Raw genomic sequence first — 25,658 nt, 5'->3', positions numbered from 1 at the left:
ATTTGATCTTATTAACTATCCTGACTATCTACGCTGACAATTCGTGCAGAACATGCAGGGATGGTGTTACTGCGTATCGATGTGAAGTTTCCGTTTTTGAGCTCTGTATCGCCCGCTTGTCATCACAAGTGTTATGGTGATAAACGGCAGGTAAAGTGGGCAATAGCAGTGATGGCGAATACATTTGGCAGTGGAACAGCGTGGAACATTAAACCGACACCAGCTGCGTGAAGAGACAGCACAGAAAAGATGGAAATCAACTCTAGGCACGTAGCACACTATAATATGAGATAACAATAATAATAAATACATGGCACCATGCAATGAAATGTGCCATGAGAAAGGAGCTATTGAATACACAACATAATAGACAATGCCGTAGCATATAATCATTACATTTATGATGCCTGGGTAGTTTGCGATGCTGCAATTGGTGCTGCTAATTTGTGTAATATTTCTGCTGTTCCCTCTACGAGAACTCTTTGCTGTTTCTCTCCATCCACAATTAAGCTGTTGATACCGTCAAGCATTTCCGCAACAGTGTAGTTTTGATTGCCCACTGTGAATGTAGATTGTTTTTCATTTTCCGGTAATAGGTGAACGAGTCGGGTCAACTTGTTGACAACAGTCCTTAAACTGTGTAACCCGGATTCCTGCACTACATGACTATCGTCAGACGTTTCACATAGCGTCGCAAGATTCAACAAAAATCAAAAAGGAAACGCAATTGTGTGTTCCATGAACTAACCATCGATTCGAGTAGTTGATTGTTTTCGTCCGACACCTGCTGGGCAGTTGGACTGAATATAAGGTTCAAAGGTTCTGCAGGCTTGACTTCAGAATCTGTTTTCTTTTTTTGATCTTCTACATTGTTGCCTTGCTTGATATCTTCTTCCAGCAGGGATATTTCGTTAAGACTTGCGTGTCTACTGATTGGTCTAAATGTTGTATTGATTTTGCTAGCAATTGCCACTGGCAGTAGGAACACCAAGTTTATTACAAACAAACATCGGCTCCTCATTTTGCCGCGGTCAGCACATCGTTTAAATCAAGATGTCTTCACCTAGGCGTACATTACGCCAATGCTAATAGGTGCAAATTGGTGTCTATGTTATTGAGATGCGTTCCGCTTGTCCAGGAGTGGAGTTGAGTTCCCGTAGTTAAATCATTAAATATTTAGAAGAATCTGGTTGCGTTCATCTCCCCTATGACTTTAATGTTTGGACGGACTTGCGTTCGTTGGCAGTTAAAGCGCTCCATGCCCGTTTATGATTCGTATTTGATTGAAATTGTGGACACAAATTCTCACATTTTAAAAGCATATTGTTGTGACCACGATGTCACTCGTACTTGTTGCGCCGTAGAAGTGTGTATGGCCCCAAGCACACCGTTTGGTAGAGAATGAAATCCTGAAACATTATGCGTATAATACACGACACAAACACAAATGTAGCCATATTTTGGGTATTCTGAATACTGTACTAGATGTTTGGAATATCGAAAGATCGCCTTTTCTACGTTGTCTTCTATATTTCGTAACAATGCAACATCTTTTCGACTACTCGTTAGAACAGAGGTTCGCAGACATAACGGTTAGTACATTGTACCGATTCGTTGAGCGTTGTAGAATCTAGTAATGGCACATGTTAATTTATTTTTGACATACCATGCAGGACGCTATACGCCATGGCAACTGCGAGGAGTGTAAACGTTCAAAAATTCGGAGATTGGAGGCGCGAGTTTCAAAGTTCATTTGCGCTAAGAGGGAGTGTGATGCAAAGATGAATGATGGCTACGGTGTTTGTGACTCCGTCGCATTGGAAAGTTATCCATTTGGACGTAAGCTTCCTTGTATTCTTTCATAAATTATACAGGCAAACATCGCCAAAACGTACGTCTGGAGTCCATGAAAAATTCCGAAGATGTTGATAAAATCCAAGGTAGTGGCGCTACTGAGGCGGTTGGCTGTAAGTGTATTATCTGTTTAATAAATATGGCCCTAGATGATCGCATCAGCAACAAACGGCAATTTGATGTTGCGACGTACGTGTCAAAACTTGGCAGGGATGATCTAAGGCTATTTAAGTCACAGCTAAGCGAGAGTTCGCGCAAGAAGAAACGACGCATCACTCCTATGGCGAGCGCTGACGAATTTGCTACTCCGGATGTGGACCTATCAACATTAAGAGCCCACAAACGTTGCTCACGCAAACCCAGCGTACGTGTTGATGAAGTAAAGCCTAGGACTGATAAACATCGCAAAAGTGTCAAAGCTTTGAACACCTCTGAAGTAGAGGCTCAGGTTGTGAAGAAAACATTACACAAATTAGACAACAAAGCTGCTGATTCCGCGGTTAAACTACCACCATCTGAGCCAACAACATCGGTGGAAACGTCTGTAACAACAAAGGCAAACGAATCTGGAGCAACAGGTATTGTGTTTGATGTTACTCAGGCGACGGCCCCAGTTCCAAACACTCCTCTACCACCACCTTCTCCTACTAAAGACGCTAGGAAGGTCGATTCGACAGATATATTCGGGGCATCTACGTTAGAGAAGTTGAACTTTTCGATGCCTGTTGGCAACCCTCTGTTCGCTCCTAAGGCGATTGATGCCTCCCAGTTTAGTGTACCCAAGGCGCCTCCGATGTTTGTGTTCGGAGTTCAGCCCAGTCAAATGTCGGATTCGAGTGCTCCCCTCGCCCCTGCACCTCAACCTCCAATACAGACTGCTCAAGCCCCGTTGGCAATGCCTCCACCAGTTGCGCAGTTTAACATCCCCGGTTTCTCTGCTGTGCAATTAGATAACCAAGCTGCTTCGGTGCCAAACGCATTCGCAGCGACTTCCTTCCCCAAGGCGAAGCGTGGCGGAATGCGCTACCGGGGTGGGCGGCGCTAGCGCGAGCAACCGTGAACTCAGTTTAACATACCGGGCGGCACTCTTCTCTTGATCATACACGTATTACGTTGATATGCCACGCACACCCATTTAACAATCATACGGCTCTTATTTGCGGCAATGTGAGCAGCATCGTAACACTAACACTTGTGTGTAGCCTATACCATATCATAGCCTTCTATTATTGCCGAGTTCGCTGAACACCACCAAGCGCAGTAGTTGTGTAACTCATCCGGTCAATATGGCGCATTTGAGCAGATATTTACTGAACATGAAACGCCTGACCTATTCGGCGCGTTTTTTGCGGCCGCCAGGATTCTTCAAACGTGCCGAGATGCGCGAGAAGCCCAGGAGAAAAACAGGCCCATTTGAGAACCCTGTGAAGCGTTTGGTCCGTCTGAGGGAGAAGGAGCGCGTGTTCTCACAGGTTCCGCTGGAAAGGTACGTCGTGCATGCCCGCGCAAATCACGTGTATCCAGGAAGATCCCGGTTGTCAAACCGGTGACTTCGCAACTTTTGAAAGGGGTCGAAGGTGTTCCTCAAGTGTCTACAGAGGTATTGGAACGGCGTCTTGAATTCTTGTTGTCGCCGAAGGCGGTTGATCAGCAGTTGAGCGCGAAGCTGCGCCCTGGTTTGACCCCATACTTGGCGGAGCTTTACATGTGGGAGCGGCAGATGCGTGATCTCCGCCGGATTTATCGCGCCCAATACCTTAAGACCTTGGCATCGGTGACCGATGCCGAGCGTTACCGACAGTATCAGCAGTATTTGGACACATCGCAAGGTAGGCACTGGCAACGGATGTTCCAATAGGTGCAGAAAATCGCAACAAAGCTGAAATGAGACGGAGGGCCATATATGCGCGTGTGAAAGAGCGAGCAGTATGTTCTGACATGTTTGTTTAATTTCTATTTGCAGGTTTTGAGGGACACCATGCGCATTGAGAAGCGCGTATCGCAGGCAATTCAGCTGGAACGCCTCTCCAGAAGAAAGATGGCGAACGTTTACTTCCTGCACAAGCTGCAAAGGGGATTTGATCGAGGTGATGACCCGGATCCGTCAACGTCTCCTAACGAGCGGTGAGGGTGTTTGTGATGATCGCTGTTACAATTGCAGAGACGTTTCAGTGGTCGACTTAGCTAAACATCTGGGTCACCCCGTAGAGGACGCTAGCAACGTAAAACGCCAAATTAAAACCGGGCGCCACTTTTTCAGGTACGACACGGTAGTACCTGCGTGATGTTGCTATAGGGAGATTCTTAAGGAATCTTTTGAGCTAATGCCCGAGGACTCCGATAGATACGAGATCCATACGGATAACTCGCAGAGCCCCTCTGAGCGCGCTGCAGTTGCGTACAGGTTTTTTACAGGTAATTTTTCGGGTGTTGTGTGCAATACATCTCACAGACGACGAAAAGCTTCGCCTGCTTGAGACGAAAATCGCAATGTTGAATGAGAAGATTGACAGGGACTCGCAGTTGCACGGGAAATCAAAAGACAATTTATACATCCAGATACGGGACCATCTGGACGCTGCGCGGGTAGCCCACATGGTACGTTCGTATTTCATGTTCACAATTCTCCCCAGGAATCAAATCAATTACGCAAATTGAAGTCCAATTAATATCGTATTTCTTCCGCTGTTAGTAGTCATTTCGCGTACGTCATTTTTAGATTTTCTGCGGCCAAATGTGTGGTTCATTTCGTTGCACTCTGAATTTCGTTTCTGAAAATGAAGCTGAAAATCAAGACTTTGAATAACTTGGAGGCGGAGGTTGACGTGGAGGCGGATATCACCGTGGCGGATTTGATGAAGGCTGTGGAGGCTGCTCTGCCAGCGCTGCCGTCGGACCGTCAGAAGCTGATTCACTCAGGGAAGGTTTTGAAACGAGAGTTACGGCTCTCTGATTACTCTGACATAAAGGATGGAGACAAAGTCATCGTTATAACGTCCAAGCAGGTGTGTTTAGGTTGACTGCGCGCGTTGGCTGTTATTTCACGGCAGTTTCACGAATTTCACCAGCTGTTTATATGTCCACTCACATTATTTGCAGCCACCCACTGTTTCCACCGCGCCAGTTGTTGAGCAACCTGTTTCACCTCCCGAAGTCCAACCTTCTGCGACGGCTGTGTCAACGGAGCCTTTGGCTTCCGCGTCTTCGAGATTCGTTACTGGATCTGAGCTTGAAATGGTTAGTTATCGTCTATTCTCGCGGATTATGTTCTGTCAACGATGTGAGCTGTCATGTTGACACTAACTTGTGTTTGGACGTTTGTTGTTATCGGCTTCGGCAGGGCTGTTACTGTTGTATGCGTACAATTCGTACAACTCTGCGTACAAGCATATAACATGGGTCCAACTTCGTGGTTTTTACGCTAAGGCTAATGTTAAAACAGAACATTTCCCGTATTTGCGAAATGGGTTTCCCGCGCGCCGAGGTGGAACAGGCTATGGCGGCTGCTTTTAACAATCCCGAGCGCGCCGTTGAATTCCTTTCTACAGTAAGTCAGAGCACACGTACTTTCAAGTCGTTTAGGGCAACATCCCATCTCCTGGTGATTTTTTGCTAAATCCTGGTGTGGATGATCACCAGCCATCAAATAATGCGATGCATGCGGCCAGTCAGGTTAGTTTGCGCCCTCAAACATGGCGTTGTGTAATGTATACACCTCGTTTTGAGACTGACTCAGGATGTGTCCTTACAATCGATCCAATCGCATCCAGCCTTCCAGCAAATAAGACAGGCCCTTAACTCCGACCCTCAAATGCTGCAGCAACTGCTCGAAAACATCGGTAGTACAAATCCGGAGCTGCTTCAGGTGGGCTATACATTGTTGAGTTGCATATTGAATCCGTTTTACATTTACTGTGGATGTCGGCCGCGCTGCTGCGCCGAGCGGGGTGTCGCGGCGCTGTAGAATGCCGGTTCATCGTTATAAAACAGCGCCCTCCGTACGGCAAAGGTGCGGTAAATATAAGTGTAAAGAGGGGTGCTTAATGCGGCGTATCAGTCTTAGGTGTTGTTCCACATTCCATTTAGTTTCGTAATGACTGCATAATACGCAGAACATAGTGGAGCACCAGGACGAGTTTATGAATATGCTCAACAGCGCAGGTGGCGCTGACCCCCTTTTATCCGGCGATGACGGCCCTGCCGTTGTCCAACTGACAGAGGAGGATGTGGCCATCGTGGAGCGACTGGAGGGCTTGGGATTTCCCCGCCCCGCAGTAATTGAAGCGTTCCTGGCCTGTGACAAGAACGAGGAGATGGCGGCAAACTATTTGCTGGAGAACGCGAACGACTTCGCGTCGGAGGAGTGACTGCTGCACATCCACAGCCCGCACTCGTTGTGATAAGCGACACACTTCGGTTTATATTATGCTGCAACACGTCTTGTTTTTCGTCTTCAACGTTTTGCCTGAGGGCAGCGGCGAGGTGCGGTGCCGTGTACATTTATCGAACACTACCGTATGGGGCCGGTCCGCGGCAGGTTAATTAGACACGTTTGGTGGATATTGCATCACACATTACGTGATTTCGTGTTTTGCGGAGGGTGTACCCTCATGATGCACACGTGAAACGTTTTTGGCGCGTGTCTTGCTCATTCTACTGAAGCGTGAGGTGTAGCATAGCGTGCTTGGATATTGCAGACTAATTTTTGTGTCTGAGCGATTGGCGGTGATATACTGAGAGGTGTTATAGTCCTGACATGTCTTATTTAATGTGACACACAAAGGGCTGTAATTTGGTTGTCTTTTCATCTCCGTATTGTCTGGAGTGAATTGAGCCGGTTTTGGTTTTCTACTTCAATATCTAGTGCTGAAAACAGGCCATTTCGGACGTCGGGCGAATTAGCAGCGTCTGCATAATCTTCTGATAACGTAGGAGGTGTCGCTGGCAGTTTGCCACGTGAGAATGTTAGTAGAGCTTCATTAAGCACAAATATCGGATCTGGCGTACATACGGGCAAATCTACCAATATGGTTTCTGATTCGAGAAGACAGTCAAGCTCCTCCATGCCGACTGATTTGGTCGATGAGGACGGTTTCGAGCGCGTTTTGACACCTGCAGAGCGGAGGTTGTTGCGGAAAAATGCATCGGCTGCCGCCCCTGTGCGTGATGGTAATGCAGGCGTTACGAATTTTGGGTCGCTGTTGAATAAGTTCCAAAGTCGTATGAAGAAGCACGGCATTGATTTTTCGTCCTTGCCCTTAACAGCCGCATCGGCTCTTAAATGCGAGTCTAAGGAGGAGGATCTGCGAGAATTTATTCGTGAACTTGACGATGTTTTCAAGTCGGCACCTTTGGGCGTCGCCAAACCCATCCAGTTCAGAACGTTGGAGGAGATCGACAAGCGCATTCGCGAGGCGACAGAGCAGTTCCGGCGTCTGAAGACAAATCGTGGGAAGCCATCTGGGATAAGCGCTGAGGAGCTTGACAGCGCAACCCAGGAGAACGAGGTCTACATGGCCCATCTCCGTGAACAACGCTCCATTATGGAAGGCTTCCAGAGCATGAAGACTTTCCAAGCCAAGATTTCTCAGTACAAGCAGGCAATTTTGGATGTGCTTTCCTTCCGTGCCGAGGCCGAAAGACGTGCGGCATCCAACGCCTTGAACGGCCCGAATTCTGCCGCTACCAGGGCTGCTCGTCAGCATGAGTACATCTGCGGCATTTTGCGTCGCCTGAAGGAAGAAAAAGGAGCAACGCTCGATGAATCGGCGGTGACTAAATCTGAGGTGATGATAATGGCAACTGCGCATCGTTTTCAACCACCGCACAACTACTTGCGCCGCATTAAGGAAAAGTTCTCTGTCCACATCGACCCCATTGCTTCATCCAGCTCAGAACTGTCTGCGCTTCATTTGACGGTCCACGGCGAGGAGGGCGACGTCGAAAGTTGCACCAAGTTTTTAAAATCGTTGGATTTCCATTCTTCGAAGAGGGTGGCCGTCGAATCGGATCGTTTGAAAAAAGCTTTTGGTGGCATATCGGGGCTCTCGCAGCTTGAGGAATCATTCGGCGTGCTCGTTTTTTACTACCAGGGCGTTCTCGACATGATTGGCAGCAGCGACGGTTTGAATTTGGCTTCCAACTATGTGGAAGAAAAAATTGCCAACATCGACAATAAGGAGAGCAGCGGTACATCGTCGGCTAGAGGTGCTCGCAGCGTGCCCGCCACTCTGGCAGAACACGATGCACGTAAGGTCGAGTTGCAATATGACTTTTTGATCTGCAAAGCGCTTTCGACTCGTTTTAGACCTGCGGTTCGGACTGTAGAGGCTGACTTGGGTGTTACGGTGTCGTTCGATGTGTCACCCAAGGAGCCCAAGGGCGCTATCTACGTGAATGCTGACAGCACTTACCGCTCGACGAAAGTCGCTCCCGAGGAACGCATAAAGGAGGCCACTGCAAAGCTGCGCGAGTTCATCGCCACCATCGGCAGTCGTGAGGTTCCGAACAGTTCCGATGAGGAGACCATGTCGTTCCTCTACTCTGACGAAATCATCCGCAGCCGCTTTGTATCCCAGGACTTCTGCATTTTGCGTTACAACGGCGTGGTTCACGTGGTTGGCGTAAATGACGCATTGAAGGACGCGGTCACCCGCGTTTCGACCTTGGTGCGTTACAGGGCGAACAAACCGAAGGAGCTTTTCGTTCCCATGGAGAAGAGCTTGTTACTCTCGAGTTCAACTCTGTCCGCTGTGGAGGATTGGACCAGCGTTACAATAATGATGCGCGATTCGATCAACGGCTTTGTGCTCAGGATTTTCGGCAGCCCAGACCAACAGGAAGAATGCATTAAGCAGGTGAACGACATTTTGAGTGCGCACACTGAGTACGCGTTCGATCTCTTTCCCGCACATATGGCCGTTTTGTCCGACAACAAGTATCGCATGGTTCGCGACCTTGAGCAGCAGAGCCAGGTACGCATAATTTTGAACAAGGAGAACAACCAGTTGGTGTTCCACGGGCAGAAGGATAAGGTTGATGAGGCAGTGAATGTCATGAAGGCGTTCACTGGAAACTTCGTCTGTGTTGATCAGACCAAGGTGAGCGACATTTCTCTCACCGGCGACTTTTACGCGTGGCTCCGCGTTCCAAGGCGACACGTTGGTGCGATCATCGGGAAGGGTGGATCGACGCTGCGCGACATTATCGACAACTCCGGCTTGCGCAATATGTTCGTGAATCGTAGCGACAGCTCCGACGAGATAGTGTGCCTCGAGGGCAACAAGGAGTCGGTGCAGCGTGCGTTGGAGGTATTGGGCAACATTTTGGAGTATGACGGCGTCAACCAGAAGGATCAGCCTTTGACCGACTCTTTCGTTGGAAAGTACAGCAGCTCTCACTCCGTGCTGCGCAACAACAGTCAGGTCGTCGACCGTCGCAGCAGCAGCGTGCGGTCTGCTGGTGGCAAACCCATTGTATTCGACTGCCGCGATTTCCCGGTCCTCGGTAGCAAGTCTTGAATGTTTTGGTAACACATGTATGTGCTTTAATGACTGGGAACACAGTGCATAGATACATTTCGGGTACCGGGCTTGCTAGTCGGACCACATCTGTGCGTCGTAGGCTGCTTTACTGCACGTTGAACTGTATTAGCACACGAAGCACCAGGGACTCGCCTCCTTGCTGATGCGTTGATTAGACATAATGCCCTAAAGCTTGCTGCTTTAAGCGACACAGAGCACTGATGTAGCATGTTGACGAGACAGCAGAATTGTAATGAATATGCGTGCTTTCGTCGTGACTATATTTAAGCGACTGCGATCTCGCAGTACGGAACCACGCTCTGTGACGCTTTGTAGGGATTGTGTATTGCTGCTGTAAGCGCCTTGGGCGCCATTTGTTGTGCGACCTCCAGCTCATCGATGAAGGCATCCTTATCATCTCTTTTCCATTCCGTTGCGACCTTGTTGAGTGTTTTCTGCATAGTCGTGCAATATTTGTCTGCATGCCGCTTACCTCGAAAGTGTCGCAGTCGGCATCGAAAGAAGCGCTCTTCATTTTCGCAACAAGTCTCAGGTGATTGCGCAGGAGCGCGAGGAAGTTTCTCCTCGTCAAGTGCCAGTCCTTGATGATATAGTACGCATGGGAAAGGAATTCTGCACGTCACTTTGCTTAGTGTTTTCACGGTCCTACTTATGGGGTGCAGCTCTGCCAGTTGTGCAAGGTGCCCGAGATACTCGGTACACTCCGTCGACGGCTCCGGTTCCGTCTGGACCTACCCCGAGAGTTACAACTATCCCACGTATTTCAGCCCTCCTTACCTTCAGAAGTGACATGATATAGTTGACATCTGCGTGCTGTTTGGGTAGTTGATCCTGCGAGGCCATCAACTTGAAGTCCTTGAAGTGGCCATCGGTATTGATTGTTTCTGCGATAAAGGAGAAGACCGCCTTGATGTCACACAGAAGCTTCAATCCAGCCTGTGGTTTGTGCAAACACGGCGCAACACCTTACCCGTCGGTCAAATGCCTCCGACTGCTCGGCTGTCAGAGAGCAGTTGGTTTGTTGCTCCGTTAATTTTACTAGCCTTGGTATAGCTTCCTGAACTACGAACGCCCTGAAGACCTTGACTACGACTGCGTCACCTCGTTACCTTTTAGGGTCGATGGGTGCCTGTCTTTCTGGCTGGAACTGTATGATGGTGTTTACGGCCGGATCCAGGCGTTCCCAGTATTTCATGCGAAGCTCCTTATGTAACTGTTTGTGGAATTCTGACCTTCGCTTTTTTTCCTCACGCGACGTGCGTTTGGTGACGGTCGGCCTTCTGAGAAATGGTCTCAGTGCTGTATACCCAAGTGCACAGTGTCTTCTGGCGTGTATGTACGTCGCACTGGAAATGTGTAGTATCAGCACTGTGACCAACGTTAGTATCACGCGTTTTAGCCCGAACATGTGACTGTAATTCGGAGGAATCCCGTTTTGTTCTCATGCTGGGGGCAATACAATGTCCCGGCTGCATCTCTTGTGTTACGCGGCGTCGTAACCGCCTGCCCTCATGTCACATCCATAAGATTTCTTATGTGTTATTCCGTCGTGCGCAGATTCCTCTCGCACGACGGCAATTGCTCTGTATCATGTCTGTTGTCTAGCCTTCGGTTAACGCGATGCATACGCGCGGCCGACAGGAACGATATCGCATCCCTTCTGACCAACTGGTGAATTTCTCACGTTACGTTGTGCGACATGAGGTGCGTGAAACCTGCGAATTTAAGGAATTTGCAGGTTCCGGCAAGGAGCGAATGTGTGCCTCCTGCACCGTCTTTTCGCCCAGCGCAGCGTAATTTGCGCTGCTATATCGCTGACGTTGGGTTGCCTCCAGAGGAATTGCCGATATCACGACCCAACTTGACTGTTGGTTGGTTGCTGTATCACCTTTTACAATCAACGCAGACTGGAGCATGGTCGATTTGGTCGACTTGATGGTGGATGAAGATAACCCGGTGACCTGTCCCATTTGCCTCGACGAGTCGCTAATTGCTCCTCGCGTAGCACGTTGTGGCCATGCGTTTTGTTGGTTATGCATCTTGAAATACCTCAACTTCAATAAAACTTCTGACAAGTTTGTTTCCTAGCTCCTGCCGCTATGCCGTACAGGAAGCCATGCCCGCTCTGCCAGCATTCGTTGAATCGGGTGGACCTGAAACCCGTACGCTTCCAGGTGAGTGATCGTAGGGTGCATACATACGGTGTCATTGACCACGCATTTTAAACTTGCAATGTACCGACGTGTTCGCCGCGTCTGCACGTCCGGTTTCCTACATGCTGAGTGTTAAAACCATGGTGATTTACTAATTTCACCTACTTTTCGGTATTCTGATATTGTATGTCGACCACCCTGCGCTTCCCCCTGTTACGCATCACGTGCCCCAATTTTTATCGTTGATCTGTTACGAGTTACTTTTAAAAGAAGCTCTACATTGTGGTATTATGAGGTTTTAATTCGTGATTCTGCGTGCACCACATAATTATTCGTTAGGTGAAGCAGAAGCCCACGGTGCTCACTTTTGCATTGTTGACGCAAGAGGAGAATGCTTGCACAGCTGTACTTCACCCGGACATCTGCGAAATGCTGGGTGGCACTCGTGAATTGCGTCCCGTCAACCAGATCGCATCGTCGGATTCACTTGACATTCAGTTTTGGGACGTCGCCTACACAGACCAAATGAAGTTGCGCGAACTTCTGAAGAACGACTACTTGGCTCTGGAAAACCTCGCGCTAAATACTCACGACGGCGACGGTGCAACACATGATGCCGTAGTGGAGGTAGGCGTATGTAGTGTTGGTTATACTGGTTCCAGGCACTTTCGCACCTTAACAACCATGGGATCAGCGTTGGTAACAACGATGCACCATCTTTCACGTACGATGCGGACAACGTCAAAGAGGCCGTTTCTCACATTCGTAATGTGGCGGATTCCTACGTCTATGCCGCGTGCGACGACTCTGACCCCAACCTCGACAGTGACGGTCGCACGAAGCACTACTGCTTTTACCAGTCGGTTGACGGTTGCAAAGTTCTGCTTCACCCAATGCTGCTCAAGTGCCTATGGCACTGCTGCGGCCAAAGAGTCAACCGCCTGCCATTGTTCCTCTCGAATCTACCCGTGTTGGGTCTTGAGGAGGTCGTTGTGACAGGCATGATGCGCCGGCGTTACAATTGGTTGAACCACTTTCGCATGGGTTGCAAGGTATATTTGGCGCACGTGCCGCTTGAAAGCTATGTGCCTCCATCAACGCTACACGAATTCATGCGCCAGCGTCAGATAGCAATGGATATGAAAATGTCCAAAAGGCTGCAATCGCAGGACGACGCTTAGTGCATGGTTGCTCGGTGGATGGGATGTTACGTTTCTTTTCAGGCAGCAACACTGCACCAAATGCGCATATTAACACCATTTTTACAATTTCTCGCAGTCATTGCATACACCTTTTCTACCACATATTTTTGCCTGACCGTGTTCCGACCGTTAAATCAAAATTCTTTTCATTTCGCTAGTTGGAAGATATTCCTCAGCGTCCATCGTTTGTGTGTTATACGATGACCTCACAACTGATGACACGTTGCTCTGTACAAACGATCAACGAGCGTCACAGCTACACGAGCACGGAAAGAACAGTTATTCGCTATTGAATTTTTGCGGTACAATTAGATTTTGAGTGTTCACATGGAGTCGCCCGGAACTCCCTTTTCATTGCAGTATTTATAATGAAGTTCGTTGACGTCCTGGTAGTCAACGATTTTGGTCCACCCATTTTCGTGGACGTGGTAGAGGTTGACGTAACCTCCCGAGTAGGCATCTCTATGCGCCGCCTGATATATAGCACGTTTTCCGAGCTCTACCGCTTCCTCAAGTGACAGGTCGCTGCGAAAAATATGGGCCTTAACTGAAGCATCCTCACCTCCTGTAGTGTTGATCGATGACACCGTAGGCGAATAGCGATCCGGAACCTACACTGAATAGCTTCCCGGACACTCTTTCTCCACTGTCACTGATGTAATACAGGCTCGGTCCTTTGCCTTTATCCCATCCGGCGATCATAGTTCCCGCCGAGAGACCGTACCCTCTGAAATAGAAGAAGACATTAGCAAGCATCTGCGCCGCATGTGACACGGTGACCCGTTCCTACAAAAACATTAGAACATGCGTAGTCGAGAAATTTTGATCTGAGTAGGCCATCGCCGGCGTACTGGCGGAGGGTGCGCCTCGTCAATTTTGCGTTTGCACGTACCTGGTTGCGTAGTTCGTGAAGCCGGCATAGCTTCGCCACATGCCTTTCCCAATACGTGCAATCGGCGGCTCCTCCGGCCATGGTTCCCAGTAGATATGAGTTGATTTCGATGACCTTGCTGATGTTTTGCGTGGCTATAATGGAGCCCATGGAGGCCCTAGAATCGACCGCTAGAATGACACCTTTGTCGAACACAAATCCGAGTGTCGTTGTTCCCTTTTTAAAGTTGAACAGGTCGTTGCCGCTCGCCTTGCTCATGGCCTTGATGTAGTTGACCTGTTACAGCCGTTTGCAATAACTCGCTTTCGTTCGTGCCTACCTTTTCCAGCGGATACAGCTGAAAGCTTTTTTGCAAAATCTCCGTCGCGTTGCCAGAAGCCTCCATGGCTTCGTCGCCTGGCATTTCTCCTTCAACATCGATCATGGTGACTTCACGAATCCTATCCGTTTCTTCGCTAGGCGACGTTAGTAATTCGTGTCTATTTAATGTGTGGAAAGAACCGCGTTTCTTACGGCAATTACGTATGTGTCGCCGTCAGCGTTTCCATGTCCGTCTGGAGGTGCCCGTTACTGCGTGCGCGCCTCATCGGTTGATGCGAGGACATCAGAACTGGATTTACTTATGGCTGTCGTTCAGTGAAAATAACTCATCACATTGCCTTTATCATTCCGATTTTTCACGTAAATACCATGGTGTCGTGTTACGACCAGGAAAGTATTCAATCGTTCCCCTCGTCGTGGCTACTACGTGTTGCGCTATTATTCTGCGTGTCAGTACACTTCATTAACGTCAAATCACAATGGGTTCGCGCGATAATGGAAATGTGTAGAGCAACGTATGCCTTATCCCACGACTTTATGCCTCTGAGTTTAATAGGTCTGCTCTGTCTTCTGGAGACAGGTTGGCCGACCGAATCCTTTCCGCGTAGTCTTCGGCATCCAGATACTCGCGCTGTTCCTTTATGTGCTTTTTTAGCAGCTCACGTATGCGTTCGTTTTCCGCGTCGAAGTGGGAGAACGCTGCAAGGGTTGCGATAGCGTCGTTGGTCAGGAATCTCCCCACGTGTCTGGTAACGCGTTCTGCTCGTTAGTCAGTGCCCACAAGTGTCCTTACCTTCGATTGCGTCGAATAGCGCTTTGTCGTATATGTCTAGGGCGTGGTACCTACTTGCCAGGAGGGCAATTTCTTCTGTGAGGAACTCAGTTATGTGGTGCGTCGTGTGAGCGGCCAGTTTCACGAGGAATTGTTCATCTCGGTCCTGAGAGTAAGTGACGCGATGCATTACTGATCAATACGAATATGCGCTGCCGCGTAAAGGATCGCCGCCGTGCCACCGGTCAGACGACTCCATGCTCCATCACACAATGACATGTGCTCGCTATGTGTCAGCCGCGTTCATAGAAATGGATCGAAAATGGTCGTAGCAATGGCGCATGTTGGCCAACAATGACAACGCACGATGCCTACGGTCGGCCTCATTACCTTGTACCTAGCAACGGCGTTGAGAATCATGCATATTTCTGTGGGCGTGCTCAACTCGTACATCCGCTGGTTTATTTCCGCCTTCAGAGAGTCATACAGCGACTGTTCCATCAGGCCGGCCTTCACATAAGCCGATATGATCATTGCGAGGTGTTGCTATTGTTCCGTGAGTTCTGCTATCACCGCTGACACCTACCGTGCTAAAGAATGCCATCATGTGTGTTATCCTGTCCCTTAGCATTTCGTAGAGTCCGGAATCGGCCCTCAAGACTCTGGTGAGGGCGTTTACCAGCAATGCGATATCCATTGGAGTGAGTGAAGCTATGTTCTAGGAATGACAACTGTAACCCATCGACTAACCACTTTCGCTTCTTCTATAAGTGACACCCAACGTGCCTCATCATCTACACGGCTCCGTGCCATTTTTTTTGCTGTTACACCTATGGAATCCGTGTTGCTTTGTTGCTGCTTCCAGCCCTTGTTTCTCGCTGCGAAGGATAGCGACATAGTTTTTCAACATGATGCAAAAACTGTGATACCGCGCCTCTATGTGGTGTGTGGTAGAGCTAGTGTATATCGCAAAGCGCCACTAAGCGTTATTACCTGTGGAATCCTTTGCTTCGCCAAAGGGCCTCCATCTGGAGGCCCTGTCTACCGTTGCGAAGCGCCACACCTGCGACGATCGCAGTCTCATATGCGCTTTTATTGAATAATAAAGTATAGATTGGAGCCCAGGCAACACCGCCGGCTGCACACCTCATTCGCATGGTGGTTACATATGGTATATTTAAGGGCATGTTTTGCGCCATTACGCGGTCATTCTTTTCAGTGCGATTTTGACTACTACGTAAAGTACCGACAGAACTGTAGCGGTTAGAAGGGTAAGCTTCATCATTGCGACGTTCCCCTTCTGCGTGACGGTGAGTGACATGTGATTCCCAAGCAGGTTCGGGTGCATCGCAGTTTTTCATAGCGTACTAACTCAACGTACCTTGTTGCGCATTAGCTTCGACATATTGCCGAGGCCATCTTTGACATATCCTTGTGCTTCGTCCAATCCTCCGCGCTGCAGTCGTATGGTTGATTTTAATGCCTGATTCCTACCAAAGTGTCGACCCTCGTTTTCGAATATTTAAGCTCAGAGTGTAAGTCTGTGCTGACCTGAACAAGTGTTAGCGTTTGTCGTCGTCGGCGCGCGTAATCAGCGCGTTGAAGTGTACTGTGTGTATCACTTATTTCGTACATTTTTCAGTTGGTCAATTTTCCCCTCGAGGTCCAGCAAAAAGACATCTTCCGTGTTTGTTTCCTGTCGCATTTGCTGGCTTTTGGCCATATTTGCGTTGGCGGCGTGCATCCTCGAGGTCATCTTTTGGCTCCTTGTGCGCAATTGCTATTAGATATAATGTACAACTTTTAAAGACATCTCATTTCGTTATAATGTGGCCAAAAATGCGTTTTATTAACTAGCGCAGACAGCATACACCTGAGAAAGTGCCTGACCCGTTGTGGCGCAGGTTGACGGCTCCTGCATAGAAGTTAGAACGGTCGCACAACATTTGTTTGTGTTTGAATCCAAGACTTACTTCTCACTGAGTTGATGTTAGCCTGTGGTCCCTTTTTAACTCCGTACACCCCCGATTCGATGTCGAACATGCCTCGCATTACGTTGTCGTATATCAACGATGCGGTAGTGAGAAATGCTTCTTCCACGTTGTAATCGCCTTTGGCTGACGTCTCCATATAGATGAGATTGTTTTCGTCCGCAAAGGCCTTGCCTGCGCAGATGTTATCCAATGTCTATTAGCATATTTTACATGTGGGCGCGCAGAAGGCTGCTGATGGTGTGGCACGACGGTATGCGCATCTTTGCCGAACCATACAGTGCCGTTTTTGAGTAGGGGGGGTTTTTTGCAATTCGGCAGTACCATCTGTAGCAGAATGCCGTGTGAAGGTATGCGCCGCCATTCGCATCAACCCTCCGCTATGCACCCGATTAGTTGCTTTTGGCTGTTAATGCTGCTTATAACACACCTTCGTCGTACTCGACTTCGCGGTTGTTGACGTCCGTTTTATTTCCGATAAGTACGATGGTCATGGTCGGTGAACCGTGATCCTTGACCTCCTCCAACCACTTCGTTAGGTGTTCGAATGTGGAGCGTCGGGATATGTCAAAGACGAGGAGAGCACCTGCAGCTCCTCTGTAGTAGGACCGCGTAATAGAGCGAAAGCTCTCCTGTCCGGCGGTGTCCCATATTTGTAGTTTGATGTTGTCTCCCCTGACGTTTATCAGTCTGGTGCCGAATTCGACGCCTATGGTGAGGTCATGGTCGGGTTTGAACCTTTTATCGGTGAATCTGAGAAGGAGACAACTTTTTCCCACACCTGCAAAAAGTGAAATTCGTTCGCAACATCTGGTGGATCACAAGAGTCATGTGCCACTGCTTCCCGACCGATTCGCCACTAAGCGTTATACACATTCTTCGTCGTCGTATCGCCGGCAACGATGGTGTTTAACGTTTAGTGCGTATTGGTCAGGTGGTTCCGTAACCCAGCATAGCACTGAATTCCGTGTTTTGCCGGCTGCAATGTTGTTCACCGCGGCTCAACGGTATCACACTGAATTACATTTTCAGCCTGAAGTCACACAGTAGACTTCTGTGTGTGATAACGGATTAATTGGTCAGCGTTCGGTGGCCTGTCACATACCTGTGTCTCCTATGATAATGTACTTGAATAGGTATTTATACGACGACATTTTACTTCATGTCTTGGAATTTGATTGAGGGCAACCTAGATTCTGTGGAGCCGATACTCAGCCTCGTTTCAGCGCGTACACATCGAGGTCGGCGTTCGTTGCCAGGAGCGTTCCGCGAGGGGAGCGCCGGGTCGCGTTTCGGATTCTTGACAACCGACAGCACTGATTGGCTATGCGTTTATTAATATCTACGTTTATATTCGTTTTTGGTTTGGTCTAGTGTGCAGGTGGGGAATTATATTAGGTACAATGTTGCGAGTACTGCTAGGCGTACTCGTTCATTTTTGCGCGGCCTTCCTGGATGCTAATGCATTTCCCCGTGGTACTGGTGCAATATTCTACAGCATAAATATAGCGTTTTTGTTGTACATATAATGCGTTATGTCTTTCCTATTAGGGTCTGAGAAGGCGAGATTTTGTCTGATCGTACGTGTGGTCCATAATATTCACTGATAATTTAGGCGCCAGCCATTAGTTGTTATAGATGGCAACTCTACTTAATAACGAATATGGTGTGACTTACGGTTGTGTCTAGCTAACTGAGTGTTAGAACTGTTGCTGCCTTTCGCGTTTCATAAAATTTGACTGTTTTACGATCTGTACCAACAACAGTCGTTCCTTCGTAGTTTATCATACGATGCTTCATATGGTGTATCGTCGACTGTTTTCGACGTGCACGCACCGAGATTCGCGTATCCGTGGCAGCGCAACATCTGGTTGCATTTCACGACGGTTGAACAGTTGACAATGTGCACATATATACAGAATGTGCTGACTTGCACGTACGCATTGCGTACAACAATTTTCGGTAGTTTAGCTGAATGTGAAGTCAATAGGCGCACTCTCTTCACCTTTGCAATTCAACCCGGTTGCAAGAGTTACACAGTCCGAACATTATATTGCTGAATAATCACACCAACTGATGCCTATATCTACTCACAAATAGAAAGTGTTTTTAACACTAAACATAGGATATGGCCATAGGACCTCGTCACTGGGAGCGAAAGTGCAGCACGCTCACACAATCGTGTTAGCAGCGTCATAGCTAGACACATTGCGAAATTGTACCGTAATATTGCTGAACTGGCGTTGCATATCAATACACAGTGTGACTTGCTGTCACTGTGTATGGCTGGTGTTGGAAGGCTCCAAACACCTCGTCACTATAACCTTACGGCGACACGCGAGAAGTCTAAATTACAATGCTAACTTATTTTACATTGTGCAATTCCATGCAGCGATGTACGTTGGACATGGTTGTTAACTATTGCGTTGCAGTGTGTCACATGCGCCTTTAAATTTGCTGCTGTTCTGTCTGCGAAAACCGTCGGCAAGCAGTCCCGCACATCCCTGGAAGCCAGTATATGTTAGACGCCAGGGAGGCTGTGGCGCTAGGCTGCACTTTTCTTGCGCGACTTTCTAGCCACCTGCTGTACATGAGTGGCCCAATAATCCACTGTGTGATGCATGGTCCGACAGAGGTTTAAATCGCTTAATTTGTCATTGTTTCGCTAATTTATCACCGTTTATTTTGCGAAGTTTTTCTGTCACTTTACGGATAGGCTGTGCTTGCTGTGGTGTGTTTGGATGTATGCGTAGCGTGCTGTATTTTCAGTTCCGCGCACTGCATATTTTCCCATCTTATTACTGTACTAGCTCCATTTTAACTCACGAAGCGTCGTTAATTCGAGAAAGTGTGTCGGCGTTGTTGCGGCGATATTTTTTTACCAGCCGAATCCGCTTCTTTGATTCGGTGACACACGTTTGCTTTCAATTCACGTGCTAGTGAGATTAACGTTAGGAGTTGTTAGTCTTTGAAGCCATCACATTCTCGAAGCATTTACTCCGATTATCCCACGGCCGTGCGGCTTTAGGGAGTATTAGAAGGTTGTTACCCTCAGCATCCAGAGTCGGATACGCCTTCGCGCCAATTTTCGAGCTCCGTCACCAAGATCGACCTTGTAGTAGTTTCACGTTGGATCTAGGATTCAGCATACAAGTAAGCGTCTGCTCGCCGTCGTTGATCGGCCTGGGGTTCTGGAAAGTTATAACCTTACACGTAGCACCAACTTCACACGCACGAAGGTTAGACACCGTACCTGTTGCCATTTTTCGCGGTTGTGCGCGGCGCGTATGACTCGAATATCGATACTGTGCGTCGGACTAAGGACTCTTTACATTCCGAACGGTTTATTATAGGAGGGGGGTATAAGCACTCTCACTGTGAGATAGCGATAGTGATTCTGCCATGTCATCTTCATCGAGCGATCGCGCCCCGAAGGCATCTGACTCCGTCGGTGCTGACGGTCAAACCTTTTGCGAAAGCGATTTTGAGGCGTTCAAGATATTTGCGGGAGGTTTGAACCGCAGCACCACTGCGGACACCCTGCGCGATCACTTCGGCAGATTCGGTACAGTAGTGCACTCTGAAATTGTTGCCGACAAGACGACTGGGCGCTCTCGCGGGTTCGGTTTCGTGACTTTCAGCAATGATGCTGCCATGAAGGCGGTGCTTGCGACTAGCCACAAAATCGACAACGTGCTAGTCGACGTGAAGCAGGCAATAAAGAAGGAACGAGCACGAGATTTGGTCCCCATTAGAGAAGACGTGAACAGGATTTTCGTAGGCGGGATATCAGACAGCGTTAGTGAGGAGGAGTTCAAGGACTACTTCGCCAGGTACGGCACGGTTGTGAGCTACAACTTCATCGTCGACAAGACGACTAACAAGCCGCGTGGCTTCGGTTTTATCATTTACGACAACCCTGGAGACGTGGATAAGGCCATCGGCCACCACACCAAGCTCGGGCGCAACTGCGAAGCTAAGAAGGCGCAACCACGTCCTACGCTAAGCAAGGGCGCGTCCACTCCCAACCCGGAAAACTTCGACTACGCAGCGTACTACTATGCACAAGCCAATATGATGTACAACCCATATTTCGCCCAAATGTACGCCAATGGCCAGATGCCGTTTTTTAATGCGATGTACCCGTACAACTGGCAAGGAGGCGAGAACGGTACAGAGGGAGCGCCGGACGGCCGCATGGCCGGAGAGGAGGAAGGGCGGAGTAGCCGCGAAAAGCGGTACCACAAATCCTCTGACCATTACTCCAGCGGGCCGTCCCGCGGCAGCCACAGGAAGTCGTCGCGCGCTGAGCCATATTAGACCCAAGGTGGGGTCTTCATCGCATGAGGACATAACCGCGCACCCGCCAAATGGCGGATTCTGTGTTTTGTCTGCCTGTATTCAGGCATGGTTCGCTGTGCCGCGCACATGTTACGCCAAGTCTAAGGATAACAAATGCGTGCACCACACCGCTAAAATAGCATCTCGTAACAACACGTACATTTTAAACTGGGATTCCTCGCGTCTTCACGTTTCATTTGCTTGCGTGCGATGGCTGGCATTCAGTGCGTTGTTTAGAGTGTGCGTGTATGTGGCGCTACAACTAGTTCGGGCGAAATCCGAGATTACTCGTAACCACACAGTTCGACAGAATCACTTGGGTTTGTGAACGTGTTGGATGACGGTTTTATAAGAGTCATCCGTTCGTCGCTGTCTTGTGGTCGTTGTTAGCTACTGGTGGAATTGTGTTCTCTGGCGCTCTGCAAAACCCACTGCATTTCCATGCGCACAAAATAGTCCACTGCATTCAACTCTAACACCTAATGGTCGTGTCACGACGTGAGACGGATCCACACGTTTTCGACAAAAGCCGTTAGATTGCGCAGGAACAGCCGCGGCCAGAACGCCACCACAGGGCCTACGGCCAACTGAACGCGTAGATTCACGACGGATGACAGCAAACGTCGCACCGCGTCAGATACCCCCTGCCAATCACCCGAGCCTACAAGCACGCCAGTCACGCAGGCAGGGGAACGCAACAAGCGCAACAAGCAACGATCAAACTAACACAGCATTAAACATCAACAAAACTGTCTAAAATTATCTACATTATAAAGCGACCAAGGCGGCCCAACCCGCCTGTTATGACCGTTGCGGTCAAAGGGCACTTAGGTTTATCAGGCGTCCGCGCATGCGAGCCAACTAATTAACTTCTCACGCTGCAAAGTAATACTTCCCCATACTATAGATGGTAGGAACATATCCCGGTATCCAGCAACAAACCCTATCTCCAGAGAGGTAATTGGCATTGCTTGGATACCCACATTTGTAGGTCACTACAAGAAATTGCCACTGATTGGAAATTCCCAATTCATTTCTCGGCAATAGCCCTTGATTGATTTCGCGGTTCGCGCCAGGGTAGTGATGGTACCCGAGCAGATCTAGCCTCCATTAAACCTTAAGCGAGGCACGGGGCCGCACCTTCAGAACTTTATTGGCAATTTGCCAAGTCTGTGTTCCTGCGACCTGGCCATCTACCATACTCAGCCTCAATTTGGGCATTATCGCTGTATGGCGAAGGGCAAGCCCTCAGAAACAAGGCGCTGCCACCGTTGACATGCTGAGCACTTTTCCCTGGGCTTTAACCATGCGACATGCTATATGCAGTACACCATAAACAATTCACCTTAGCAGACTCGATGTTTAGACAGTACCTGATGTATCGCTGTCCCTTACGTAAGACCACCCTGCGCCGTCGAAGTCACGGTTTTCGGCCTCAACTCGCAGGGATTTCATTGCGTAACGAATTATTTTCTAATCTGTTCTTGCGGAATATGCGCGACTTTTACGTCAAAATCTCACTGTCATCCTTTTCGCCTTCTTCGTCTCCAGGTGCCGAATCCCTCAGGTTCCTGGATCCCGATGCGGCATCATCTACGTCACCAACGCTAGTTGCGGTGAAACCACCTTCCCTCGGGTCACGGACGGAGTCGGAATCAGACACGTTAGAACCATTTTCGATGTCCAAGTTGCTGAGGTGGCTGGAGTGGCGCCTGGCTTCGTAGCCCTCAGGACCAGACTGTTCGGCGTCTTCAGTTTCGGCAATTTCCTCAGCCTTAGCCTCAGCCTCGGCCTCAGCTTCAGCCTCAGCTTCAGCCTCAGCTTCAGCCTCGGCCTCAGCCTCCGCGTCGGTCTCATTGCCGTTAACTGATTCGGCGACAGTTGCGGGGCAAGGAGTTCCATCGTCGACCATGGAGTCGACTACTGAGCCCTCAGAGTTGTCCTTAGCGCAGCAGAACACACGCTTGAACCACGGGGCACGGGTCTTCCTAGCCCTGATGGCTTCAACAGCAGGCGCCTGACGAACCTCGCACACGGGCTCCTCGATAGCATCCTCTTGCGATTTAACCTCGCCAGCCTCTTCCTCTTCGTCGGAGTCGACGAATGACAAGCCATCCTCATCATGCGCTGACACGGCAGAGTGTGTTTCGGAGTGCTCTTCGGCAACCTCCTCAGAGTCAACATCGGACGATTTCTCACCGCCTTCAACACCAGATGCTCCGGTAGCACTTCCAACTTCGGAGCCCTCGGCAGCATCCTCTACAGGCACGCATACCTTCTCACCATCTTCGCCAATGGTGCAGACCTGGTCTTCACCGTCAGTCTTGGTCACGCGCATCCACTTGGAGTGGACCTTGACGAGACCGGGAGCAACCTCCTCTTCAGTGTCGTTGACGTGAACCCATCCAGAGTCACGGTTGAAGCTCTCCAAGACCTCGAGGGCCTCCTCCCTGGAAATGGTTGGGCTGCTGCCGTCAGCCTGGGAAGAACCTTCGCCGCTACCTGAAACACGAGTTACAGCCGAGCATTCGGTAACCTTACCTGATTCATCATCTTCCTCATCTTCCTCGTCTTCATCATCCTCGGTCAATTCACTTCCGGTCTCTTCGTCGTCATCATCGTCGTCGTCGTCATCATCATCCTCGGTCAATTCACTTCCGGTCTCTTCTTCATCATCGTCGTCGTCATCGTCATCATCATCATCATCCTCAGTACCAGACTGAACAGAACCGCTAACGTCGGAGTCTGTCTCGGTTTCGGTGTCAGATTCTCCCTCCTCGCTGGTCTCTTCATCATCAGCATCGGTAGTGACAGCAACAGGGCACTTCTTCTTGGTTGCCGGGGAGTCGACTTCCGAGCTCTGAGCAGTATCCTTGGAGCAGCAGAAGATGCGCTTGTACCACGGCAGCTCGGTCTTCGGCTTGCCACGCACGATGATGCTCTCGTCATCAGACGAATCAGTTTCAGTCGAAACGACGGAGACGGAATCACTGACAGATGTGACATCTGACTCATCCTCATCCTCAGAAGGCACATCCTCCGGACCGTAGATGACAACGCTGGCTTCGTCCTCATCTTTGTCGGCAGAGTCTTCATCCTCGGAAGTCTCACCACCTCCGACAGTCTCCCAACCCTCGGTGGTCTCACCACCCTCGGTAGTCTCCTCGGTCTCCTCAGTCTCCTCGTATGCCGGAGGCCAGGCAGTACCGGTGAGGTTATCGAACATAGCATGCCTGGCATCCTCCTTGGCCTTCTCATGCTTGACGTGTGTCTCGGCCTCTTCGGCATCCAGGCTGTCGAGCTCAGCCCTGATGTCCTCATCCTGAATGTATCCAGGCTCACCAATATCATAACCACCACCAGAAGCAATAGCGTGCTCATTCACCATGTAGAACTCCATATCCTCCGCGAATTCCTCGTGACGCGCATGTAACTTGGCCTCGTTCAACATTTGCCTGAAGCGCGCTTCCTTATCCTTAAGCCTTTCGTCTGCGACCAACTCGAGGAACGCCTTCGGCCACCTGTATCCAGTGAGAGCCACATCCTGCAGGAAGTCATCGTACGTGATGACGGGGGCGTTTAGGTCGCCTGCTGCGAGCACCCTCTCAAGGGCGGTCTTTCTGCCGTGGAGGGTAATGTACACCTTGAATTGGCCCAAGCGAGGGTCACAGTGGGTGTCAATCATGACATCGAAGTCGCGGAATTGGTGGTCATTGCAGCGAATGGCAACATTCTCCACCGTGAAGTAGCGACCAAGGTAGTTCTTCTCGGTACGAATGGGCTGGAACCACTTTCCACTTCTCCTCCACGCCTTAATTTGATCACTTGCGTAAATAATCACAAGGTTGTACACCTCCGAACCGAAGGCGAAGACCCTGTATACGCGCTGACCGTAGGGGGCGGTGTACAACACTTGAGTCCCCTTGCGCTTACCGTCCCTCACAATGTTAACTACGGAGGTAAGATCCTCACCCCTCCTGGGCATATACACGTTCTTGAGGTAACGGTTAGTGTCATAAAATACATGGGCAATGGCATTGGGCTGATTTTGGCTGTTGATATCCACCGTCAACGGACGTTTACCCGCGACGAGGGTGACGCCGGCAAGCAGCGCCGCCACGATCGAAGCAAAACCGAACTTCATTTTGGATATATATATGTGCCGACGGAGGCCTGCTTAAAAGCGGAATCCAGCGGAATGACCGCGATCGAGATGACCGCGCATGGGATGGGGTCGATACTGGGCATGTGACTCGCGCGGACAGTATGTACATACTCGACGCGCGATAATAGCACCACAAAGCTAGGCGCCTAATTGTGGCCGGATTTGCGCGCCTGCCTGGCGCCTTCCCGAAAGGGATTTATGTACGTCCTTCTAGTGTTTTAATTTTATTTCTCATGATCTAATTTGTCGTATATGATTGATCATGCAGTTGGTCTTTGTTTCGCAGCTATTTCAACAGCTGTTACGTAGATCTTCTTCTAAAAATACGTTATGACACGTTTGTTAGATGTACGCGTTAGCTCAATTCAGTGTGGAACGAGATTCCACAAAGATTTGCCAGTTAACGCGGCATGTAAGTGTCCA

At 49.4% G+C, this 25,658-nt stretch overlaps 11 protein-coding genes across 11 annotated transcripts; 5 read left to right on the top strand and 6 right to left on the bottom strand.

Moving 5' to 3' along the window:
• Positions 1-398: 398 nt before the first annotated feature.
• BBBOND_0106550 (membrane protein, putative) lies at positions 399-1,021 on the bottom strand (the record flags this gene model as incomplete). Its single annotated transcript, XM_012911078.1, has 2 exons — positions 399-653; positions 749-1,021. 2 exons carry the CDS (start codon positions 1,019-1,021, stop codon positions 399-401), a joined length of 528 nt encoding a protein of 175 aa, XP_012766532.1.
• A 520-nt stretch (positions 1,022-1,541) lies between these two features.
• BBBOND_0106540 (hypothetical protein, conserved) lies at positions 1,542-4,523 on the top strand (the record flags this gene model as incomplete). Its single annotated transcript, XM_012911077.1, has 12 exons — positions 1,542-1,592; positions 1,674-1,839; positions 1,875-1,967; positions 2,004-2,885; positions 3,214-3,340; positions 3,379-3,683; positions 3,719-3,780; positions 3,818-3,978; positions 4,016-4,114; positions 4,151-4,269; positions 4,307-4,452; positions 4,488-4,523. 12 exons carry the CDS (start codon positions 1,542-1,544, stop codon positions 4,521-4,523), a joined length of 2,247 nt encoding a protein of 748 aa, XP_012766531.1.
• Positions 4,524-4,631: 108 nt separating this feature from the next.
• BBBOND_0106530 (DNA repair protein Rad23, putatitve, putative) lies at positions 4,632-6,221 on the top strand (the record flags this gene model as incomplete). Its single annotated transcript, XM_012911076.1, has 6 exons — positions 4,632-4,859; positions 4,954-5,091; positions 5,297-5,401; positions 5,437-5,526; positions 5,591-5,719; positions 5,967-6,221. 6 exons carry the CDS (start codon positions 4,632-4,634, stop codon positions 6,219-6,221), a joined length of 945 nt encoding a protein of 314 aa, XP_012766530.1.
• A 660-nt stretch (positions 6,222-6,881) lies between these two features.
• BBBOND_0106520 (hypothetical protein, conserved) lies at positions 6,882-9,374 on the top strand (the record flags this gene model as incomplete). The annotated part of the gene is made up of 1 exon (XM_012911075.1): positions 6,882-9,374. The coding sequence occupies one exon, from the start codon at positions 6,882-6,884 to the stop codon at positions 9,372-9,374; it is 2,493 nt and encodes an 830-aa protein (XP_012766529.1).
• Positions 9,375-9,661: 287 nt separating this feature from the next.
• On the bottom strand, positions 9,662-10,806 carry BBBOND_0106510 (hypothetical protein, conserved; the record flags this gene model as incomplete). Its single annotated transcript, XM_012911074.1, has 5 exons — positions 9,662-10,020; positions 10,048-10,129; positions 10,176-10,334; positions 10,369-10,471; positions 10,508-10,806. 5 exons carry the CDS (start codon positions 10,804-10,806, stop codon positions 9,662-9,664), a joined length of 1,002 nt encoding a protein of 333 aa, XP_012766528.1.
• A 212-nt stretch (positions 10,807-11,018) lies between these two features.
• Positions 11,019-12,732, top strand: BBBOND_0106500 (hypothetical protein, conserved; the record flags this gene model as incomplete). The annotated part of the gene is made up of 6 exons (XM_012911073.1): positions 11,019-11,102; positions 11,137-11,269; positions 11,305-11,473; positions 11,509-11,572; positions 11,891-12,178; positions 12,214-12,732. 6 exons carry the CDS (start codon positions 11,019-11,021, stop codon positions 12,730-12,732), a joined length of 1,257 nt encoding a protein of 418 aa, XP_012766527.1.
• A 344-nt stretch (positions 12,733-13,076) lies between these two features.
• On the bottom strand, positions 13,077-14,069 carry BBBOND_0106490 (proteasome epsilon subunit , putative; the record flags this gene model as incomplete). The annotated part of the gene is made up of 4 exons (XM_012911072.1): positions 13,077-13,278; positions 13,316-13,539; positions 13,646-13,921; positions 13,965-14,069. The coding sequence occupies 4 exons, from the start codon at positions 14,067-14,069 to the stop codon at positions 13,077-13,079; spliced, it is 807 nt and encodes a 268-aa protein (XP_012766526.1).
• A 432-nt stretch (positions 14,070-14,501) lies between these two features.
• Positions 14,502-15,822, bottom strand: BBBOND_0106480 (hypothetical protein; the record flags this gene model as incomplete). The annotated part of the gene is made up of 6 exons (XM_012911071.1): positions 14,502-14,725; positions 14,760-14,904; positions 15,129-15,284; positions 15,325-15,456; positions 15,489-15,616; positions 15,732-15,822. The coding sequence occupies 6 exons, from the start codon at positions 15,820-15,822 to the stop codon at positions 14,502-14,504; spliced, it is 876 nt and encodes a 291-aa protein (XP_012766525.1).
• Positions 15,823-15,936: 114 nt separating this feature from the next.
• On the bottom strand, positions 15,937-17,883 carry BBBOND_0106470 (Rab2, putative; the record flags this gene model as incomplete). The annotated part of the gene is made up of 8 exons (XM_012911070.1): positions 15,937-16,038; positions 16,120-16,194; positions 16,233-16,289; positions 16,372-16,518; positions 16,610-16,653; positions 16,712-16,903; positions 17,160-17,510; positions 17,835-17,883. 8 exons carry the CDS (start codon positions 17,881-17,883, stop codon positions 15,937-15,939), a joined length of 1,017 nt encoding a protein of 338 aa, XP_012766524.1.
• A 2,248-nt stretch (positions 17,884-20,131) lies between these two features.
• On the top strand, positions 20,132-21,049 carry BBBOND_0106460 (ribonucleoprotein, putative; the record flags this gene model as incomplete). The annotated part of the gene is made up of 1 exon (XM_012911069.1): positions 20,132-21,049. The coding sequence occupies one exon, from the start codon at positions 20,132-20,134 to the stop codon at positions 21,047-21,049; it is 918 nt and encodes a 305-aa protein (XP_012766523.1).
• Positions 21,050-22,574: 1,525 nt separating this feature from the next.
• BBBOND_0106450 (hypothetical protein) lies at positions 22,575-25,214 on the bottom strand (the record flags this gene model as incomplete). Its single annotated transcript, XM_012911068.1, has 1 exon — positions 22,575-25,214. One exon carries the CDS (start codon positions 25,212-25,214, stop codon positions 22,575-22,577), a length of 2,640 nt encoding a protein of 879 aa, XP_012766522.1.
• Positions 25,215-25,658: the final 444 nt, after the last annotated feature.

The sequence above is a fragment of the Babesia bigemina genome, assembly GCF_000981445.1.
Source record: "Babesia bigemina genome assembly Bbig001, chromosome : I".
In the NCBI taxonomy this organism is placed as follows: Eukaryota; Apicomplexa; class Aconoidasida; order Piroplasmida; family Babesiidae; genus Babesia; species Babesia bigemina.
The sequence above is the reverse complement of the archived record's forward strand: the minus strand, read 5'-3'. Positions and strand labels throughout refer to the sequence as shown.